This window comes from Cervus elaphus, chromosome 13, assembly GCF_910594005.1.
Source record: "Cervus elaphus chromosome 13, mCerEla1.1, whole genome shotgun sequence".
Taxonomy (NCBI): Eukaryota; Metazoa; Chordata; class Mammalia; order Artiodactyla; family Cervidae; genus Cervus; species Cervus elaphus.
The window spans coordinates 25,629,162-25,646,757 of record NC_057827.1 but is presented as its reverse complement, the minus strand read 5'-3'; the positions used below and the strand labels follow the sequence as shown (position 1 = coordinate 25,646,757).

The window sequence follows — 17,596 nt, the reverse complement described above, 5'->3', positions numbered from 1 at the left end:
CTTAACAGCAGCAGCAGCGCTTGTTTGCGTTATCTCAGTTAATCCTCACAGCAGTCTTATGAGAATAGGTGCTATTCCTAATCCTGCTTTACAGACAGGAAGCTGAAGCTCAGAGAGGTATAGTTAGGTATGTCATTCTTGCTCATTATTTCCTTCCCTCTTTTCTCAAGGAAGCGGGTATGTTCCTTTCCATAGATAACTGCCCCCTGTGTTCTTCAGAATCTTCTTCCTTAATCTCTGTTTCTTGTGTCTTTAGTCCCTCTTTCCTTGTGAGGTACAAATAAGTGCCTCTTCTTCAATTATTTAAAAAAGAGAGAGGGAAACACATGCCTTCCCTGGCTGTGCCACCACTGCAGGCCCAGTCGGTTCAGTCACTCAGTCCTGTCCGACTCTTTGCGACCCCAGCTGTTTCTTTTTCTCCCCTTTCTCTATTTCCGGCTGTGCGGGGTCTCCGTTGCCACGCTTGGGGGCTGCTCTTTGTTGCAGTGCGCAGGCTTCTCTGGTGGAGCGCGGGCTCTGGGGCTCTGGCAGGTCTCAGTAGTTGTGGCACACGGGCTTAGCTGCTCCACGGCATGTGCGGTCTTCCCGGACCAGGGATCGCACCCGTGTCCCCTGCATTGACAGGTTGATTCTTAACCACTGGACCACCAGGGAAGTCCTAACCCTTTATTCTCCTGGTTTCTCGTCTTCCCTTTTTAGATTTCTTGAGAAAGAACTCTACCCTTGCTGTCTCTGGTTCTCCACCTCTAGTGACGTTTCTGGTAATAGTAATCTGATCCTGTCTCACCGCTCCACTGAGACGTCCCCTGTTGGGGTCCCAGATGACCTTCTTTCTTATTTGCCAGGTCTTTTTCTTCTTGCCACCCATCTCAGTGCAGCATTTGAAGTTGGTGACCTCTCCCAGTTTCCTAAAATGTTTTCTTCCTTGATTGCCATCATGTGATTCTCTCATAGTTCTCATTTTACCATAGTAAGTGTTCTTTCTCTGTAATATTTGCCTCTTAAGTGTCAGCGTTTTCCAAGGCACAGTCCTGGAACTTGAAAATTTTTTGCTACAGTCTTTCTCTAGGGAGCTCATCCACTCCCGGGACGCCACTTTTCAAATCTGGGTTTCCAACCTGGTCTTTCTCTTGAATTTTTCAGACTTGGACTTCCGACACATCTCTGCCTGGGTGTCTCATGGACCTCTTCAGTTGAACATGTTTCAGATATGAGCTTTTCATTCTGGGCTGCTTCCCCTGGGGTCCCCAGCCTTGTTTAATGGCTTTGTCTTTTATTTAGCCATCCATTCCACGAGACACCAAATCATCTCTTAAAAATAAAACAACCTTGTTCCTTTTACGGAAGTTTTTGCAAGTTTGCTATAGATGGTACACGTTGCCAGTGGGACAGTGTGAGAATGTGAAGTTTCCCTACATACTGGGCAATAATAAGTTACTATTCTTCTTTTTTATCTTTTCCAGTCTGATAGCTGAAAATGGTGTTATTGTTACTTTAATTTGAATTCCTTTGATCAGTAATAAGATTAAGATTTTTTTCCCCATAATTGCTGGTTATTTGTATTCTTTTCTGAGTTGCCTGTTTGTGTTTGTAGAGTATTTTCCTAGGGAGATATTTGTCATTTTATTTATTTAAAGCATTTATATGTGTGTGTGTACATGTGCATCTAAAAATTATGTGAGAGGGGCCTTCCCGGATGGTCCGATGTTTAGGACCCCATGCTTCCACGGTGGAGGGTGGGACTCAGGTTCAGTCTCTCCTCAAGGAACTAAGATCCTGCATGGCATGTGGCCAAAAAATAAAAATAAAGATTATGGGAGATTATTGGCTCCTTGTTATGGGTTGCAGATTTCTCCTCTGTCTTCTTTCAAATTTTAATTTTTTTTTAATTGCCTTGTAGAAGTTTAACTGATGTAGCCAGTTCATTTCCCCCTTTTAAAAAATGATTTCTGTGTCCACAGTCTTGTTTGGAAAGGCCTTTCTCATTTCAAGGTTATACGATTATTCATTTGTTTATTTTTTAAATGTTTTAAATTTTTAATATTAAAAACATTAAAAAATTTTAACATTAGTTTTTTAATGTTTTTAAATCTCTAATCCACTTGATATTTAATGTAAGGTCAGGAGCTAACTTTTTTTTTTCCTCCCAATTTGTCTGTTAAACCTTCATCTTCCTCAGTGTCCTTCTAACCCCTACTCTCAGCCATATAACAGATCCTTAAATGGGGTCAATTCTCTCTCTGAAATTACTCATCATTTTTCTTTCTGTTTCTGCTATTGCCCTAATTGAAGACCTTATCACCTGGATTCTTGAAATAGTTGCCTAATATTTCTCTGTTGACTCTGTCTTCTGTGCTGTTGTCCTAGTTACCACGCTAAATGTCAGATCTGACCAAGCTACACTTCTGCTCAAAAAGTTTTGTGGTTTCCATTGCCTGCAGATTAAAACTCTAATGTTCCAGATACATCTCCTTGTATTCCTTTACCACACGGATTTGTCATTCCTTAAATATGCCATTTGTTTTCAGTCCTTTTTGCTCTTTTTTTGTGCTGTCTCCTTTATCTTCGGTGTCTGTTTTTCCCGTTTTCATCTCTCTACATACAATTTATCTTACAAAGCCTAGTTCAAATATCATCTCCTATTGTAGCTGGTAGTTTAAGCATCTCTTTTCTCAGAGGGGTGATCTCCAGGTATTCAGCACTTTTTTATGCCACTGTAATGTTTCCTAAATGGGTACGTAACTGTCAGGGTACATTTTAAAAATATGTATAAATCAAAGTTTTATCAAAATAGGCTAAATATGAAATTATATCAGGACTATTTATAAGAATTATTATGCCATTATAGTAAAGATGGGCTTTTATATAAGCACGTATTTTTCACACTAAGGATGTCAACTTCAGTGTTTAATAGGTCTCTTTTTTGGTACTTGCTAGAATAAGGGTTGTTAATGAAGGCCATGCCCTGTGGTTTAGGATGCTTTAAGAAGCATCAGAACTTGAGCTTTCATTGGTGGGTATTAAGTAGATGATAACTATTATTATTTTCAAAGGAGGCAATATATTGCAGCAGTTGAGTTTGAGCTTTAGAATCATACCAACTTGGGTTTAATTGTGAGCTCAGCCACTTACAAGACAAGTTATCTTGGACAGGTTACTTTACTTTGAGGAGCCCATGTTTTGTTTTGTTTTGTTTTTTTAATCAGTAAAATAAGAATAATAATACTATTTACCTTAAGGGGTTTTGCAAGGTTCAACTGAGATAACCCATGTGAAGTAGTTAGCTTAATGTCTGCCAAAATTAAAACATGGTGTTAAGAGATTTTTTTTTAGCATTATTTCTAGAAAACGAACCATTTAAAAATTACTTTTCCTGTTTAATAGTTGTGTTTCAGGTAAGATGTAACTTAATTTTTTTGTTTTAGTAATTTTCATTTGAGTTAGATTTGTTAAAGCTGTTTTAGGGTTAAACTTGAGGAGAAAATGTTCAAAGTTTATACCCCTTTTTGTGGGAGGAAGGACTAACTCTGTTCTCCATTTCCTTAATGTTAAGAGTTTTGTCACTGAGGTCTGTCTGTGGCCCTGGCGGAGACACCTCATCACAGATAAGACTGTGCTGGTGTCCCCAGTTGGTATAATATTCTCAGAACTTCTTTTTTTTAAGTGACTTATTTGTTAAAACATTTGTACTTGAAGAAAAATTTAAAAAGCCTATATAGTTGCCAAAGCGATTTTCTAAAACACAGATCTGATCAGGTCGCTTCCGACTTAAAATCCTTCAGTGTCCCTTGTGAGGGATGGAGAGGTTTCTTAGCTGATAAACAGGCCTTGCACCATCCAACCTGCTCTTTTTTTTTTCCCCATTACCTCCTGCTTTCCCTTCCAGCAGTGTCAGTGCTGAGCTGGTCCATAACCGCTGTGTTTTCTCAGTCCTCCCTTTGTACGTGGTGTTTATTCTGCCTGGAGGCCTTTTCTGCTGTGGCCCTTTGGTTGACTCCTCACCATTCTTCAAAATCCACTAATATTTATGGATAATGTGAAGCTGGGAGAGAAGGTAATATTTTGGGCCACAGAATTAGGATCTGCAAATATGTTGACATTTGGGACAATGGGCTGAATCAAGCAGGAAGAAATGTACTAGAGATGAGTGCAAATAAGAATCTAATATACAGAGCTGCAGAGATCAGGTTTAGCAGCTGTGTATTCAGGGGAAAACATCCTAAGAAACTCTGTTGATTAGAAAAGTGTTATACAGTAATTTAATCAAGGCTTTGTCTGTGGTTTTGGTCTGTTCAGAATGAAGAAGTGATGTTCCAGTTCCATTTTAGGCCAGTCAGACCACACCTGGAACGTAAGTGTTCAGAGATGAATGAGGAAGGTTCGAGGGGCAGGGAGTCACCTCTCAGACTCCTGGTAGCACCAGCTGACGCTCTGAGTGCTAACTTTATGCCAGGCACTGTTCTTAACCCTGGGTGTGGTTGTCTCTTTTAACCCTCACAGTCGTTCTGTGAGGTGGGTGCTGTTCCCTTCTTGAGGCACACTTGAAGGAACTGGAATCATCTTACTGACAGAAGTGTCAGCATGTGGCTCATCATATGAGAGGAAAGGAGGAAAAGCACACATGTTTTTAGAATACCCGGCCATGCCCTGTGCTTAAGCCCTGCATTTCACATATAATCTTATTTAAGCCTCAACAATAGACCTATCTGGAAAGTATTGTTTTTCCCTTTTAACAAATGAAGAAATTGGGTAAGTGACTTTGGTCTTGATGAGTAACAGAGACAAGATATAAATCCAGGTCTTTAAAAGTCCCTGGCCATGTCTGGACACATTATATTTTAATTCCATATGTTGTCTTGCTCCATAAGGCAGCTTAGGGTGCTCATGGAGAGCTGATGCTGGCTTAATAAAAAGCTTTTTGGCTACTAGAATCCTGAGATGAAATGGGTGAATAACTTGAATGTGTGATTCCACGTCAGCATCAGTGATCAGGGGTCAGCCTGGATGCTTATATACTTGAGCTCACTCAGTCCTGTCTGACTCTTTGAGACCCTGTGGACTGTATCCCGCAAAGCTTCTTTGTCCATGGGATTCCCCAGGGAAGAATACTGGAGTAGGATTTTCTAATCCAGGAGATCTTCCCAACCCAGGGATTGAACCCGCCTCTCTTGTGCCTCCTAACTTGCAGGTGGATTCTTTACCACTGAGCCACCAGAGTCAGTTTACAGCATGATTTGACCAAGATGTTTTGGGAGTATTCAGGCGCTAAAGTGAGGGAGGGAGTGGGAGGTGAGAGGGGAGTGGAGGAGTTAGGGCAGACCGGAAGGGTTTTAATGAGCCTTCCAACCGTGAAATTCTATGAATAGTAAGATAGTTTTCAACATGAGAGTTGGTAACATGAGAATTGTGTTGGCCAATGACTTTTCTTTTGTGCATAGATTTTATTTATTTATTCATTCAGTTAGTTTTTGTTTTTTTGGCCTCACTGCAAGGCTTGTGGGATCATAGTTTCCCAGCAGGAATCCACCCTGTGCCTCTTGCATTGAAAGCGTGTAGTCTTAACTGCTGGACTGCCAAGGAAGTCCCAAATTTATTTTATTTTATTTTTTTTAGATTTCAGCTTTATTTAGGTATAAGTAGCATATAAAATTGTAGGACTTTGAAAGCAAGTGTGTTGTGGTGATGTGATGTATGTATACATTGTGAAAGGATTTCCTCCATCTAGTTAACATATCCATCACCTCACATGTTTATCTTTTTCTTTCTTTTTTGGTGAGAACATTTAAATTTCTGCTTTCTTTCAGTTATACAATACAGTGTTATCAAGTATACTCACTGTGTTTTATGTTAGATCCTCAGACCCTATTCATCTTACAGGTGTAAGTTTGCATCCTTTTACCAGTCTCTCCCTATTTTCTCCAGGCCCTACCTCCTGGCAAGCACTTAAAGTGTGACTTTATTTATTTATTTTATTAGATTCCACGTGTGATTGATACCATATGGTATTTTTTTTTTCCTTTTGGTTTATTTTACTTCACATACTGCCCTCAAGGTCCATCCATGTTGTCACAAGTGGCAGGATTTCCTTCATTTTCATGGCTGAATAATATTTCTTTGTATGTATGTGCATACCTGATGCTGGGAAAGATTGAAGGCAGGAGGAGAAGGGGACGACAGAGGATGAGACGGTTGGATGGCATCACCAACTCAATGGACATGAACTTGAGCAAACTTTGGGAGATGGTGAAGGACAGGGAAGCCTGGTGTGCTGCAGTCCATGGGGTCACAAAGAGTCGGACACAAGCAACTGAAAGGAGCAACAGTCCATATATCATAACCTCTTTATCTGTTCATGCATTCGTGGGTCCTTGGCTTGTTTCCACATCTTGGCTGTTGTGAATAGTGTTGTGATGATTGTGAGAGTGCAAATATATTTTCGATATCCTGTCTTCATTTCCTTTGGACATACAGTCATCCCTCTGTATCCGCAGGTTCAGCATCTATGGATTCAGTCAACTGTGGATTGAAAATATCCAGGGAAAAAATAATTCTGAAAAGTTCCAAAAAGCAAAACTTGAATTTGCTGCTTGGTGGCAATTATTTACATAGCATTTACATTGTATTTACAATAATTTACATAGCATTTACAATGTATCAGGTATTATAAGTAGTCTACAGATGATTTAAAGTATATGGGGAGGGTGTGCTTAGGTTGTATGCAAATACTACGACATTTTATATACAGGAGTTGAGCATCCTCGGATTTAGGGTCTTACCCGAGTCCAAGATTTAGGTCCTGTAACCACCCTGTTAATACCCAGGGAGTACACCCGGCAGTGGGACTGCTGGATGAAAGGCAGTTCTCTTCTTAATTTTTTGAGGAACGTCCATATTGCCTCCACAGTGGCTGTACCAATTTATATTCCCACTGTTGGCTGGGGAAAAAAAGTGCAATCTGAAAGTTGAGAATTATGTTTTATTCGGCTGACTTAAACCCGAGAGACAGCCTCTCAGATAGCTCGGAAGGACTGTTTCAAAGAGGTAAGGGAGGAGCCAGGAAAAAAAATGAGAGTTTTTTGGGGAAAAAACCCAAAATGCTTAGGTAGTCGGAACATCATAAGATTACTGCTATCGACACCACCACCACCACCCAGACATCTCAAGTTAACAAATTTAGTGCTTTTCTACATATGGGAAGATGCAGGAGTCTGAGGTTATTGAAATTATTCCTTTTTTTTTTTTTTGGTGGTACACTGTGCACCGTGTTGGATCTTAGTTCCCCAACCAGAAATCGAACCTGTGGTTCCCTGCATTGGAATCACAAAGTCTTATCCACTGGACCGCCAGGGAAGTCCAAAATTATTTGTTTGATATGCAGCCTATCTAGAGCCAGTATCCTTTTTTTCCTCTGTCTTGAATCCCCTCAGAGTACACCATTGAGGGTGGATGTAGAGGCCGCTGGCTTGGTGGGAGGCAACCCGTTCTCCTCCATCCTGGATTCCCCTTAGGGTGCGGCCGTGGTGGCCAGTGGCTTGATGGCCTCAACATTCTTTGTTTACTGCAGTGGCGATGACTGACACTCTTTGTCTACACCACCAGCAGTGCACAAGGGTGTCTTCAGATCCTCACCAACACTTGTTTTCTCTTGTCTTTTTGATGGTAGCCATTCTAACAGGTATGAGGTGATATCTCATTGTGATTTTGATTTGCATTTCCCTGATGATTTAATGATGCAGAGCATCTTTTCACTTACCTATTTGCCATTTGTATGCCTTTGGAAAACTATTCAGTTCCTCTATTTAAAAATTAGATTTTTTTTTTTTTTGCTGTTGAGTTGTCGAGTTCTTCAAATATTTTGGATATTAACCCCTTATCAGATATATGATTTGCATTGCCTTTTCATTTTGTTGATGGTTTTCTTTGTTGTGCAGCAGAAGCTTTTTAGTTTTACGTAGTCCTCCTTGTTCATTTTTGCTTTTGATGTCTTTGCTTTTGGTGTCAAACACTCCAAAAAAATTGTTTCCTACACTGATACCAAGGAGCTTACCTTCTATGTTTTCTTAAAGGGGTTTTACAGTTTCAGATTTACAGTGTTCAAGTCTTTAATCCATTTTGAGTTGATTTTTTTGTGTCTGGCATAAGATTGGTATCAATGCATAGATTTATTCTAAAGTGAACTTATACAGTTAAATACAGTTAAATGTTTTATAAGGAAGTTTTGTGTCTGAGCTGAAAAATGCTGGTAGACTTACAGTTAAGCTGAAATATTTAAAACCCTATTAAGTGGACAAAACGTGCAGAGATACCAGTCTTTCTCCTGCATGGGAGAGTTGCAGCTCTGTCCTGTTTAGACAGCTCTGTGGAGCTTAGCCCTGTTAGGCTTCTGGGGTGATGTGATAAGAGCAATAATGGTTTAGTGAGAAGGATTCTAAACTAGGAATCAGGGTCCTCTTATCCCACCTTTGTCACTAGCAGGTAACCTTGGGTAGACCTTAATTCTTATTTGTAAAACTAGAGGGTTGTGCAGATTGGTACAACCTTGGGGTGAGCTTTTGGTCAATAACGTCTTTTGTTTCAGAGTTAAACTTCTAAGATCTTTCCGAAGCAATTAATTATAAATACAGAAGAATATTGTGTACAAAGATGTTCCTTGGAGAATTATTTAACAGTTGAAAACATTTAGAAATGTTATAAATATCCAACATAGGTGACTGATTAAGCACTTAGTAGAATTTTAATGTGACTCAGGGTGTTCAGAGACATGGAAAATATTCATAAAATAATGAGAAAGGTCTTGTAGTTTTCTATAATGGATGTGTGTTATACTGGGAGGAAGAACCCAAAGGGATTTGTCCTAACAGCTCCTTGCTCTTGCATTTTGTGGTTCTTTGAATTAGTGGTAGAGGGGGAATCTCAGATGGGCTGGAGAGGACAGGTGGGTTTGTTGTATCTCCTCAGAATTATAGTAGAACTCAAACTGCTGCTGTGATTAAAAATGATAGTAATATAGCACATCACTTAATATTCTTAATTTTCCAAAATAATTTGGTCCTCATTTAACTAACTTTATGTTTATAAACAAACCAGAGGATACTTTTGCTGTGGAGCAGAGTTTAGAAAGAGGAATGAGCCACGCAGGGAACTGGCGTGCAGATAGGGGCTTGTTTAGAGACACTTGTATGCTTCGCCTGTTTCTTCTAGCTCCTGCTCTCTGCTTTATCTTTTGTGACCAGGTCACAGGTGACTTTTCTTCTGGCCTGACAGTTGTGTGGCATGAAGGGCATTCAGCTCCACCAGGAAGCTTGCGAGTCTTGTCATTAGTTGGGACTGTTTTAGAGCAGTCAGACGAGAGGAGGCAGAGAAGGGCTGTGGGGGGTGTGGCTGTGGTCCCCCCTTTTAATGTGATTGTAATCTAGTCTCCGAGAGGAGAGCCTGCAGAGCCCTGGCTGCTGGCTCTGATGCAAGGCAAGAGAACTAGTGTGCTGTTTGTGCACAGTCTTCTCCATTTTGAGAGGAAAATGTTACTTTTTCTTTACACCCTTATGTGGTAAAGGGCTGTGTTTGGCTTCGAGTTATTCCAGGTTTGTCCCTGTTAAATGAGAACACAAGTTAGACTGCCCCCTGAGAGCAGGGGTTGCCAGGAGCTGTTTGCTGGATCCTTTTTAGCAGTAAAACATTGGAGGGACGATTATTTATGATGACTACAGCTCTTTTTCATACCATGGACCTATGTTCTTCCCTACATTGCCCTCCTGGTCTTTAGGCTTTTGGAGAAGCATGGTTTGGATTTTATAGTTGTTACAAAATTGGTATCTAGTTACTGTGGCGACTCTCTTGGAAAATTCATCTGTTTCTTCTTTTTCCCCTCCTGACATTTCAATTCTACTATGTAAAAGAAAAGCCAGAGGAGAAAATACAATACCATTGGATATAGGAAGTAATCAGAAAAGTCTCTTGCCCATTCATCTGTCCAACTAATATTTATTTGAGTACCGACTTAATGTCAGACAGTGTGCTGTCTGAGTTAGAAACAGAATAGTCTTGAAAGAGGATGAATAACTATTCTATAGAACTTGAGAAAAGCAGGGCCATTGTTGCTTTCCCTTATTATTTTTTTAAAGATTCTGAGGGGTAATCTAAGTTTGAAAAGATGGAATACAAGAAATATTATTTATCTTTTAATTTAAGCTTTATGTATCCATTGACATTATAAACGCTTAATTTTTATGTTGTCTCATTTGTCAGTAAATCTAATTTGTACTTCAGTCTGCTGTATCTTTGTTCTTTTGTGTTTTTCACTTGGCTTTTCAAGTATTTAGCACTAGTGAAATAGACCAGGCATCATATATTGGTACTCTTCCCACCCCACCATCTTTGTTCTTTTGTGTTTTTCATTTGGGCTTTTCAAATATTTGGCACTAGTGAAATAGACCAGGCATCATATAGTGGCCCTCTTTCCACCCTACCTGCTCCCCTGGTGTGGTGAAGAACATGGGGATAACAATAGCCTTGTAAAGTTTGAGTAGCATAATTTTAAATTAAAGGTTTTCAATATGGAGTCAATGAAATCTCTTGAAATTATAAACTTAAGTATGTGTACATTTTTGAGGGGAGGTCTATAGCTTTCCTTGCATATTCCAAGGATTCTGTGACTAAAAAAGAAAAGTTTAAAATCATCGCCCTGAATCGCAGTTACCTACATTTCTATTGGTAGAAAATGTGTGAAGTAAATTTTGCTTTGTTTTATCTTGAAAGTGAAAATGTTGCTCTGTCAAGTGGATCTGCGAGCCCACGGATTGTAGCCCACCAGACTCCTCTGTCCATGGAATTTGCCAGACAAGAATACTAGAGTGGGTTGCCATTCCCTTCTCCAGGAGATCTTTCTGACCTAGGGATTGAACCCAGGTCTCCTGCATTGCAGGCAGATTCTTTACCATCTGATCCACTAGGGTTTTATCTTGGGCTTCCTTGAAATCTTATAAGAGGAATCTGAGGTGGACAGTATAGTTTTCTTTTCCTTTCTAACTTCTTCTCCTCTCTTAAAAAAATACTTAATTCATTTGTACTGGTTCCATTGGAGTTTCCTAAAGTATTTTAGGTGAGATGATTGACTGTTTTGGTAACCCCCAAACAACTTTAAAATCTGAACCTAGAAATTCACTGTCGATGCTGAATTCTCAAACCAGAAGAGAACTTCATCTACAAATTTAAGTTTCTGAGCAGCTGAGAGATGGTGGCTTCAGTTACAAAAGATTTTTCTTAGGAATTCTTCAGGAGCAACTGAAGGAGTGAGGGAGAGGGTCTGGGCTGAGCTTCGTGGGCAGTGAGGACCTGGAAGCCAGCTGGCATCTTGTTGCAGGAGAGGAAAAAAGGGCAAAGAGGGCGGCATTTATACTCAGGAATTTCCCTCAGTTCCTGGCTCCTGAGATGTGACTGGGCCAGGACAAGGACGTGTGTGAAACTTAATCTTTTTTTAAAATAATTTAATTAATTAATTAATTTTTGTCTGTGTTGGGTCTTCACTGCTGCACGGGCTTTTCTTAGTTGCAGCAAGTGGGGAGCTACTCTCTAATTGCTGCATGGGTTTCTCTCATTGCAGTGACTTCTCTTGTTGCAGAACATGGGCTCTAGGGTGCTCGGTTTTCAGTAATTGCAGCTCCTGGGCTCTAGAGCACAGGCTCAGTAGTTGTGGGGCACAGGCTCAGTCACTCAGAGTCATGTGGAATCTTCCCAGATCAGGGATCAAACCCGTGTCTCCTGCATTGGCAGGTGGATTCTTTAACCACTTAGCCACCAGGGAAGCCCCTGAAATTGAATCTTCAAAGAGTGTTGCCTATGTTCGATATAAACTTGTCCAAGGAGAGTGGAAATTGAGCTTGAGATCTCCAAGGAGAGTGTTCAGACCTTCCCTCTTTTTTTCTCAAGGCCTCTCTCCTTCTGTGCAGGTGGATGGAAGCATGCCTTGGGGAAGATCTGCCTCCCACCACGGAACTGGAAGAGGGGCTTAGGAATGGGGTCTACCTCGCCAAACTGGGAAACTTCTTCTCCCCTAAAGTGGTGTCCCTGAAGAAGATCTATGACCGAGAGCAGACCAGATACAAGGTGGGTCCTTCCCTGTTTGGTGCTTCAGTTTCCATAAATCAGAGAGAGTTTAGCATCCTTTATCCCATGAAAGAGTTACTGAGAAATATGTGGAAATGTCTTTGTTCCAACAAAATAAAATGCCTGGCAGAGTGGAGAAAGTTCAGTGCAAAGTCAAGATATAGTAGTAAAAGAACCTGAGCTGACCATATTCCTGGTGCAATTCTAATGAGTAATTTGTATAGAGAGATTTTCATGGTCCTTAATGAGGTTTTTATTTCTTAGAAGGCAGAGGAAATAACTAGGGAAATTACTACTTTAATTTTAACCAAACTCTGAGATTTGTTGACAAATTGAAAGCATTAGCAACTTTGGAGGGAAGAAAATCACCTCGTGATATTAAAGTTTAAGATAAGTAGGAAAGTGATCTGATTTCAGGAAATTGAGATGAGTGTTTGATTCTTGCAGTCCTCAAAAAGAGGATGACCTTAAGTAAGTTGGGATGTTGATAAGGACCAAATTCCATTGCCTACAGAATTTCTGTGGGGCGCTTTCCTAAGAGCTCTTATCTAGAAAAGGGTAAGTGTAGAAGATAGTGGAAGATTGCAAAACCAAGAGCAAATGTATGAAGGGTCAACTGTCAGAACTGGGTCAGAGCTCAGGGTTAAGAATGAAGACAGAATCAAGAGAGATTTTTGTTTTATGTTTAAATTCGAAGGAAAATATAGATCTTAAGCCAAAATTAACATCCCAAGTAGAAACTTTCCCTCATCAAAAAGCAAAGACTTGGGACTTCTCTGCTGGTCCAAGAGTTAAGACTCTGTGCTTCCACTGAAGGGGGTGTGGGTTCAATCCCTGGTTGGGGAGCTAAGATCCCACACACGGCACAGTGCAATCAAAAAATAAATAAAGAATATGCTAACCTCATTTAAAAATTTTTTAAAAAGCAAAGATTTATATGTGGAGTGTTAACTAAGTAGTTATTCTGAAGATACTTCCTGAGTTGTTCTGTCAAGAGTCTACAAAATGTGTGCAGAACAGATAGACGTGAGAGGCCTGGAGACTGCAGCAGCAGTAAAAGCAATTAGCCTACTCTTCTACCTGCCTTGAGAGTAAGCCTTCCTAAAACAACAACAGGTGCAGAGGTTCAGAGGGGGAAGTTTGTATGTGAAGTATGAGAAAACCTCACTTTGGGAGTATCTTCTACTAGCCAGACACCACATTGAGTGTTTTATGTACATTTTCTCAGTTAATCTTTCTGACAGACATAAAGTAGATGTTAAAGATGGGTAACAGTGTCAGTCACTAAATTCATGGCCAGCTCTTTATGACCCTGTGGACTGTATAGCCCGCCAGGCTACTCTGTCCATGGGATTTCCCAGGCAAGAATACTGGAGTGGGTTGCCATGTCCTTCTCCATGAAAGATGGGGAAACTCAGACTCAAAAGGGTGAAGAGATTTGCCCAGTGTCACCAAGAGATGGCTGCATCAGGAACAGAATCCAGAATAATTGAATTCCCAAGACCATGTTCTGTTGAGCACACTGTACTCAGAAGACTCACCAGATGGTTCTTCACTGAGAAGAGCTGAGGTGTGAGTTTGGCTTCTAGGGATTAGAATGTGAACATATGCTGGAGATAGACCTTAAGTTTAAGGGGACCATGCGAAGTCTCACAGAGAAGCTTTTACAAGGAGAGTTTTTGTTTAGTATTTGCTTCAGTATTGCCAAACAGTGCCTAATGGTCTTTTATTTGTTCTAGGCAACTGGCCTTCACTTCAGACATACTGATAACGTGATTCAGTGGTTGAATGCCATGGGCGAGATTGGATTGCCTAAGGTAATTAATGTGATACAGTTCTGGCTTAGTTCTGGCTGTTTTGGCATAACAGTTCTCATTCAACATATAAAGTTATCCTCAATTGGTGTTTTATATATGTGTGTGTGTGTGTGTGTGTGTAATTTTTTTTTTCTATTTTAAATGCTAAAAGATCTCTCCAGTTTGTTTTAGGAATTGGCTTTGTTCTTTTTCTTTTCTATTTCTCATCCCTGCCTCACCTTACCCTAGAGAAATTCCCTATGATGTCCTTTACTTTTACTACACCAAATTATAAACGTTAAAATTCTCATACCATGAGGGAATTCCTTGGTGGTCCAGTGGTTAGGACTCAGGACATTCAGGTTCAATCCCTTTTTGGGGAACTAAGATCCTTCAAGCCTTGAGGTGTAGCCAGGAAAAAAAAATCACGTGCCATGAAATTCACCATTTTAAAGTACACAATTCAGTGGACTTTATTTGTTCACAGAATTGCTACATCCAGGTCTGACATAAGGAAATATTTTAGAAACATCATTTTCCAGCTTTTGAATAATTAAATCTGTGCGGAGTATGAAGGGTTTATTTTATATTTCAGATTGTGTAGGCCATATAATGATGTTTACTTCTTGTATCTGGTCTTGGCGATGGCTGTAGTTTGTGTTTATGACAGCTTTACTGAGGTATAATTGATGACAGAAAAGTGACACATATTTACTTCTTACATCTTGAGTTTGGAATGATGCTGTAACTTTTTTTTTGGCTGCACGGAGTCTTTGTTGCTGCCCTCGAGCTTCCTTTCGTTGCAGAGTGCAGGCTCTAGGCGTGAGGGCTTCAGTAGTTGTGGCACGGGGGCTCAGAAGTTGGAGCTCCCGGGCTCTAGAGCATGGGCTCGGTAGTGGTGGCACACGGGCTTAGGTGCTCCGTGATAGGCAGAATCTTCCCGGGCCAGAGATCAAGCCAGAGTCCAGTGCATCGGCAGGCAGGTTCTTGGCTGTGCCACCAGGAACGCCCGTGGTGGTACCTCTGATACGGGAGGAGCATCTTTGAGCACTTTTGCTCATGCATTTGCTTGGTGCTGCTCTTGGTGAAATTGCCATCTCAAATGTTGGGCTGCACCTCCCAGGCTGGCAAGCCTTGCAGTTGCCCAGCTTTGAGACTGAAGGAAGAGCCCAGAGACAGCAACAGAGACATCCCTGGTTTATTGGATAGGGGATCTTTCATGTCTGGAGCAAGGCTCTGGAGTGACAACGTGCCGTGGGCTGCAGAGAGCAGGCAGAATATGGCAGCAGTCTTTGCTGTTGGTGGTGGAGCTGGGGGGTTGTTTCCCACTTACTTTGGCCCAGGGCAAGCAGCAGGGGGTCATGTCCCTCTTGGTCGCTCGGGCAGAAGTCTTCCCTTCGATAAACTAGCATCGTGGAGCTGTTCTGATCTAAAGATTAGAATAGTCACTAGCATTTGCTGATCAGGGTGTACAGTTAAAAGGGAATGTCAGTCATATGACTAGGATATAGGTGAAGCACGGACTTGTTGAGCAGACGATGTACAGAAAGCAAGAGAATCACTGTCCTGGGTGGTGATCATACAACTAGCTACCCAGTCCTGTCTTGAATAGCCAGAGAGGCCATGATGTAGTATCACTGTTAGAGGCAAGGACAGCTTTTATTCCCCCCACCCCCACCATCCTTTGACTTAAGAATTATTCTTCTAGGAATTTATCCCCACTCACACCCTACCAGCTAAAAAAAAAGAAAGAAAGAAAAAAATTAGACAAGCAGGGAAAAAAAGGTATATGTAAGGCTTTTCAGCATTGCTTATGATGTAAAAAATTGATAGCAAACCACATGTTCCTTCACTCTGGGTATTAACCATGTTACAGCCCGTCAAATACTACTGCTGCCGTTAAAAAAGGATGATGTCAATCTGTATACCTAACTGTGATGTGTTAAGTGAAAAATAAAATCAGGCTTAGATTATACAAGTTTGTGTTCTGGCTTAGATGAGGCTGTGATTTTTGTCTAAAAATAGAGTGTTCTTGGGAAAAATTCACAGACAGAAATAGTTTTCATTTCTGTGTGATGGAGTTAAGGGGTGGTTTTCATTCTCTATACTTTCCTGTGGAGTCTAAATTTTTGTAACCAAAGAAAGATTCAAAAGAAATGTAGAGTATCAGAAGGTGGCTGAAGCCACTGGGAAATGAGCATTTGGCATTTCGAGGAGTGCTCTGCTCACTGTCGCACACATACCTGTTGAATTGAGTTTAACTCAAAGCTACGTCTTGGCTGAAGGCTAGCTTGTGTCCTCTTTTGTTCCAAGCAGAGTGCTGAAGCTCTCTTCCCTGCACTGGTACGTTCAAGAATTAAGTCCCACACATGTCAGGAAATGCAATACTTCACGTTCTTACAGCCACTAGGCCTTTCTGTGCACCTGTAACTTCCTGTTCCTGTCTTTTGTATAGGACGCCCAGTGGGCAATGGCAGTTTAACCTTTATGAATGATACTAAGAGCTTCGTTAATAATTGCTCTTGCTAATAGTATTTTTACTACAAAAATGCCTTTTTAATAATTTAATTTTATTACCATTTTTGTTTGCTCACAGTAGTGCCTTGTCCTGAACCACAAACAGAATTCCCCAAAGGCTGTCAGAACAGTTGGAGAAGGGAATGGCGACCCACGCCAGTGGGCCACAGTCCATGGGGTCGCAAAGAGTCAGACACGACTGAAGTGACTGAGCGCATGGCTATTAGCCTTGCTCTGTAGGATTTAAGTCCAGAAGATTTTTGAGTAATGTAGACTAAAGATGCTTAGCCTAAAAAAATGTGTTTTTGCCCATAATATAATGTGTGATCAATAACTGACAATACCTATATAGTATTTTTTAAAACTTATTTATTTTTAGTTGGATGATGATTGATTTACAGTATTGTGTTGGTTTCTGCCATATATCAACACATGTATAGTTTTATTGGGATGTCTTTCCTAATCTCTTTATGTGGTACATAAAGACTAATTATAGAGACTTAATGTGATAGTTTTTCAGTTTTTATCCATTTGACTCTTCATTATAATTGGTGCTGTTGGCCATCTTCTCTATGAAACATGTTATTGTTTTTGCTTTTTAAAATTGTTTTTAATCTGCCTAATAGTCCTCTGTTTTCTTCAGCTTTCCTACCTTCTATATCCTAGTAGGCATTCCTTAAGATGCAGTTCTGTTTTTAGCTACATTCTCCCATTCTCATGGTTTCAGTTGTTTTGAAGACTCTTTGCTTTATGATAAACAGTGTCTTCAATTGGCTACTAGACATTTCTCTGTGGATAGCTTTCTGTTGCTTGGAATGTCTCGTATCTAAAACTAAACCTGCCTTTTCTCCCTGGTGACCTTCTCCTCTGTGTAAGTGGTACCGTGTCGTCACTTTCCCAGTCACCCAGGCTCAGAGCCTTGGCGTTCCCATGGACTCCCGAGCAGAGCCCTTTCCCCAGCCTTCCTCAGTCATTCGCAGCGTCTGCTTTATCTGTTGAAGCAACCTCCCGGCCTGGTTTCTCCAGCTTCAGTCTCCACTGTTCACTGTGTTCTGTGTCTTGTCTGCAGTCAGATCTTCCTGAGGCTCCGTTTTTAGCTTTGGCTTTGAAGCTAGGACTTCTCTGAGGCCTGCGTATCAAGTTCAAACTGGTCTGACTGTCAAAAGTCCTCATAATCTGTC

General features: G+C 40.7%; 1 protein-coding gene across 1 annotated transcript in view; it reads left to right on the top strand.

Annotated features, from left to right (window-relative positions):
- IQGAP1 (IQ motif containing GTPase activating protein 1) overlaps window positions 1–17,596 on the top strand; it is a 100,529-nt gene that overhangs the window by 23,112 nt on the left and 59,821 nt on the right. The window contains exons 3-4 of the mRNA XM_043922676.1: window positions 11,946–12,102; window positions 13,842–13,919. Coding sequence (XP_043778611.1) covers window positions 11,946–12,102; window positions 13,842–13,919 — 235 coding nt within the window. The remainder of the gene's footprint in view (window positions 1–11,945; window positions 12,103–13,841; window positions 13,920–17,596) is intronic.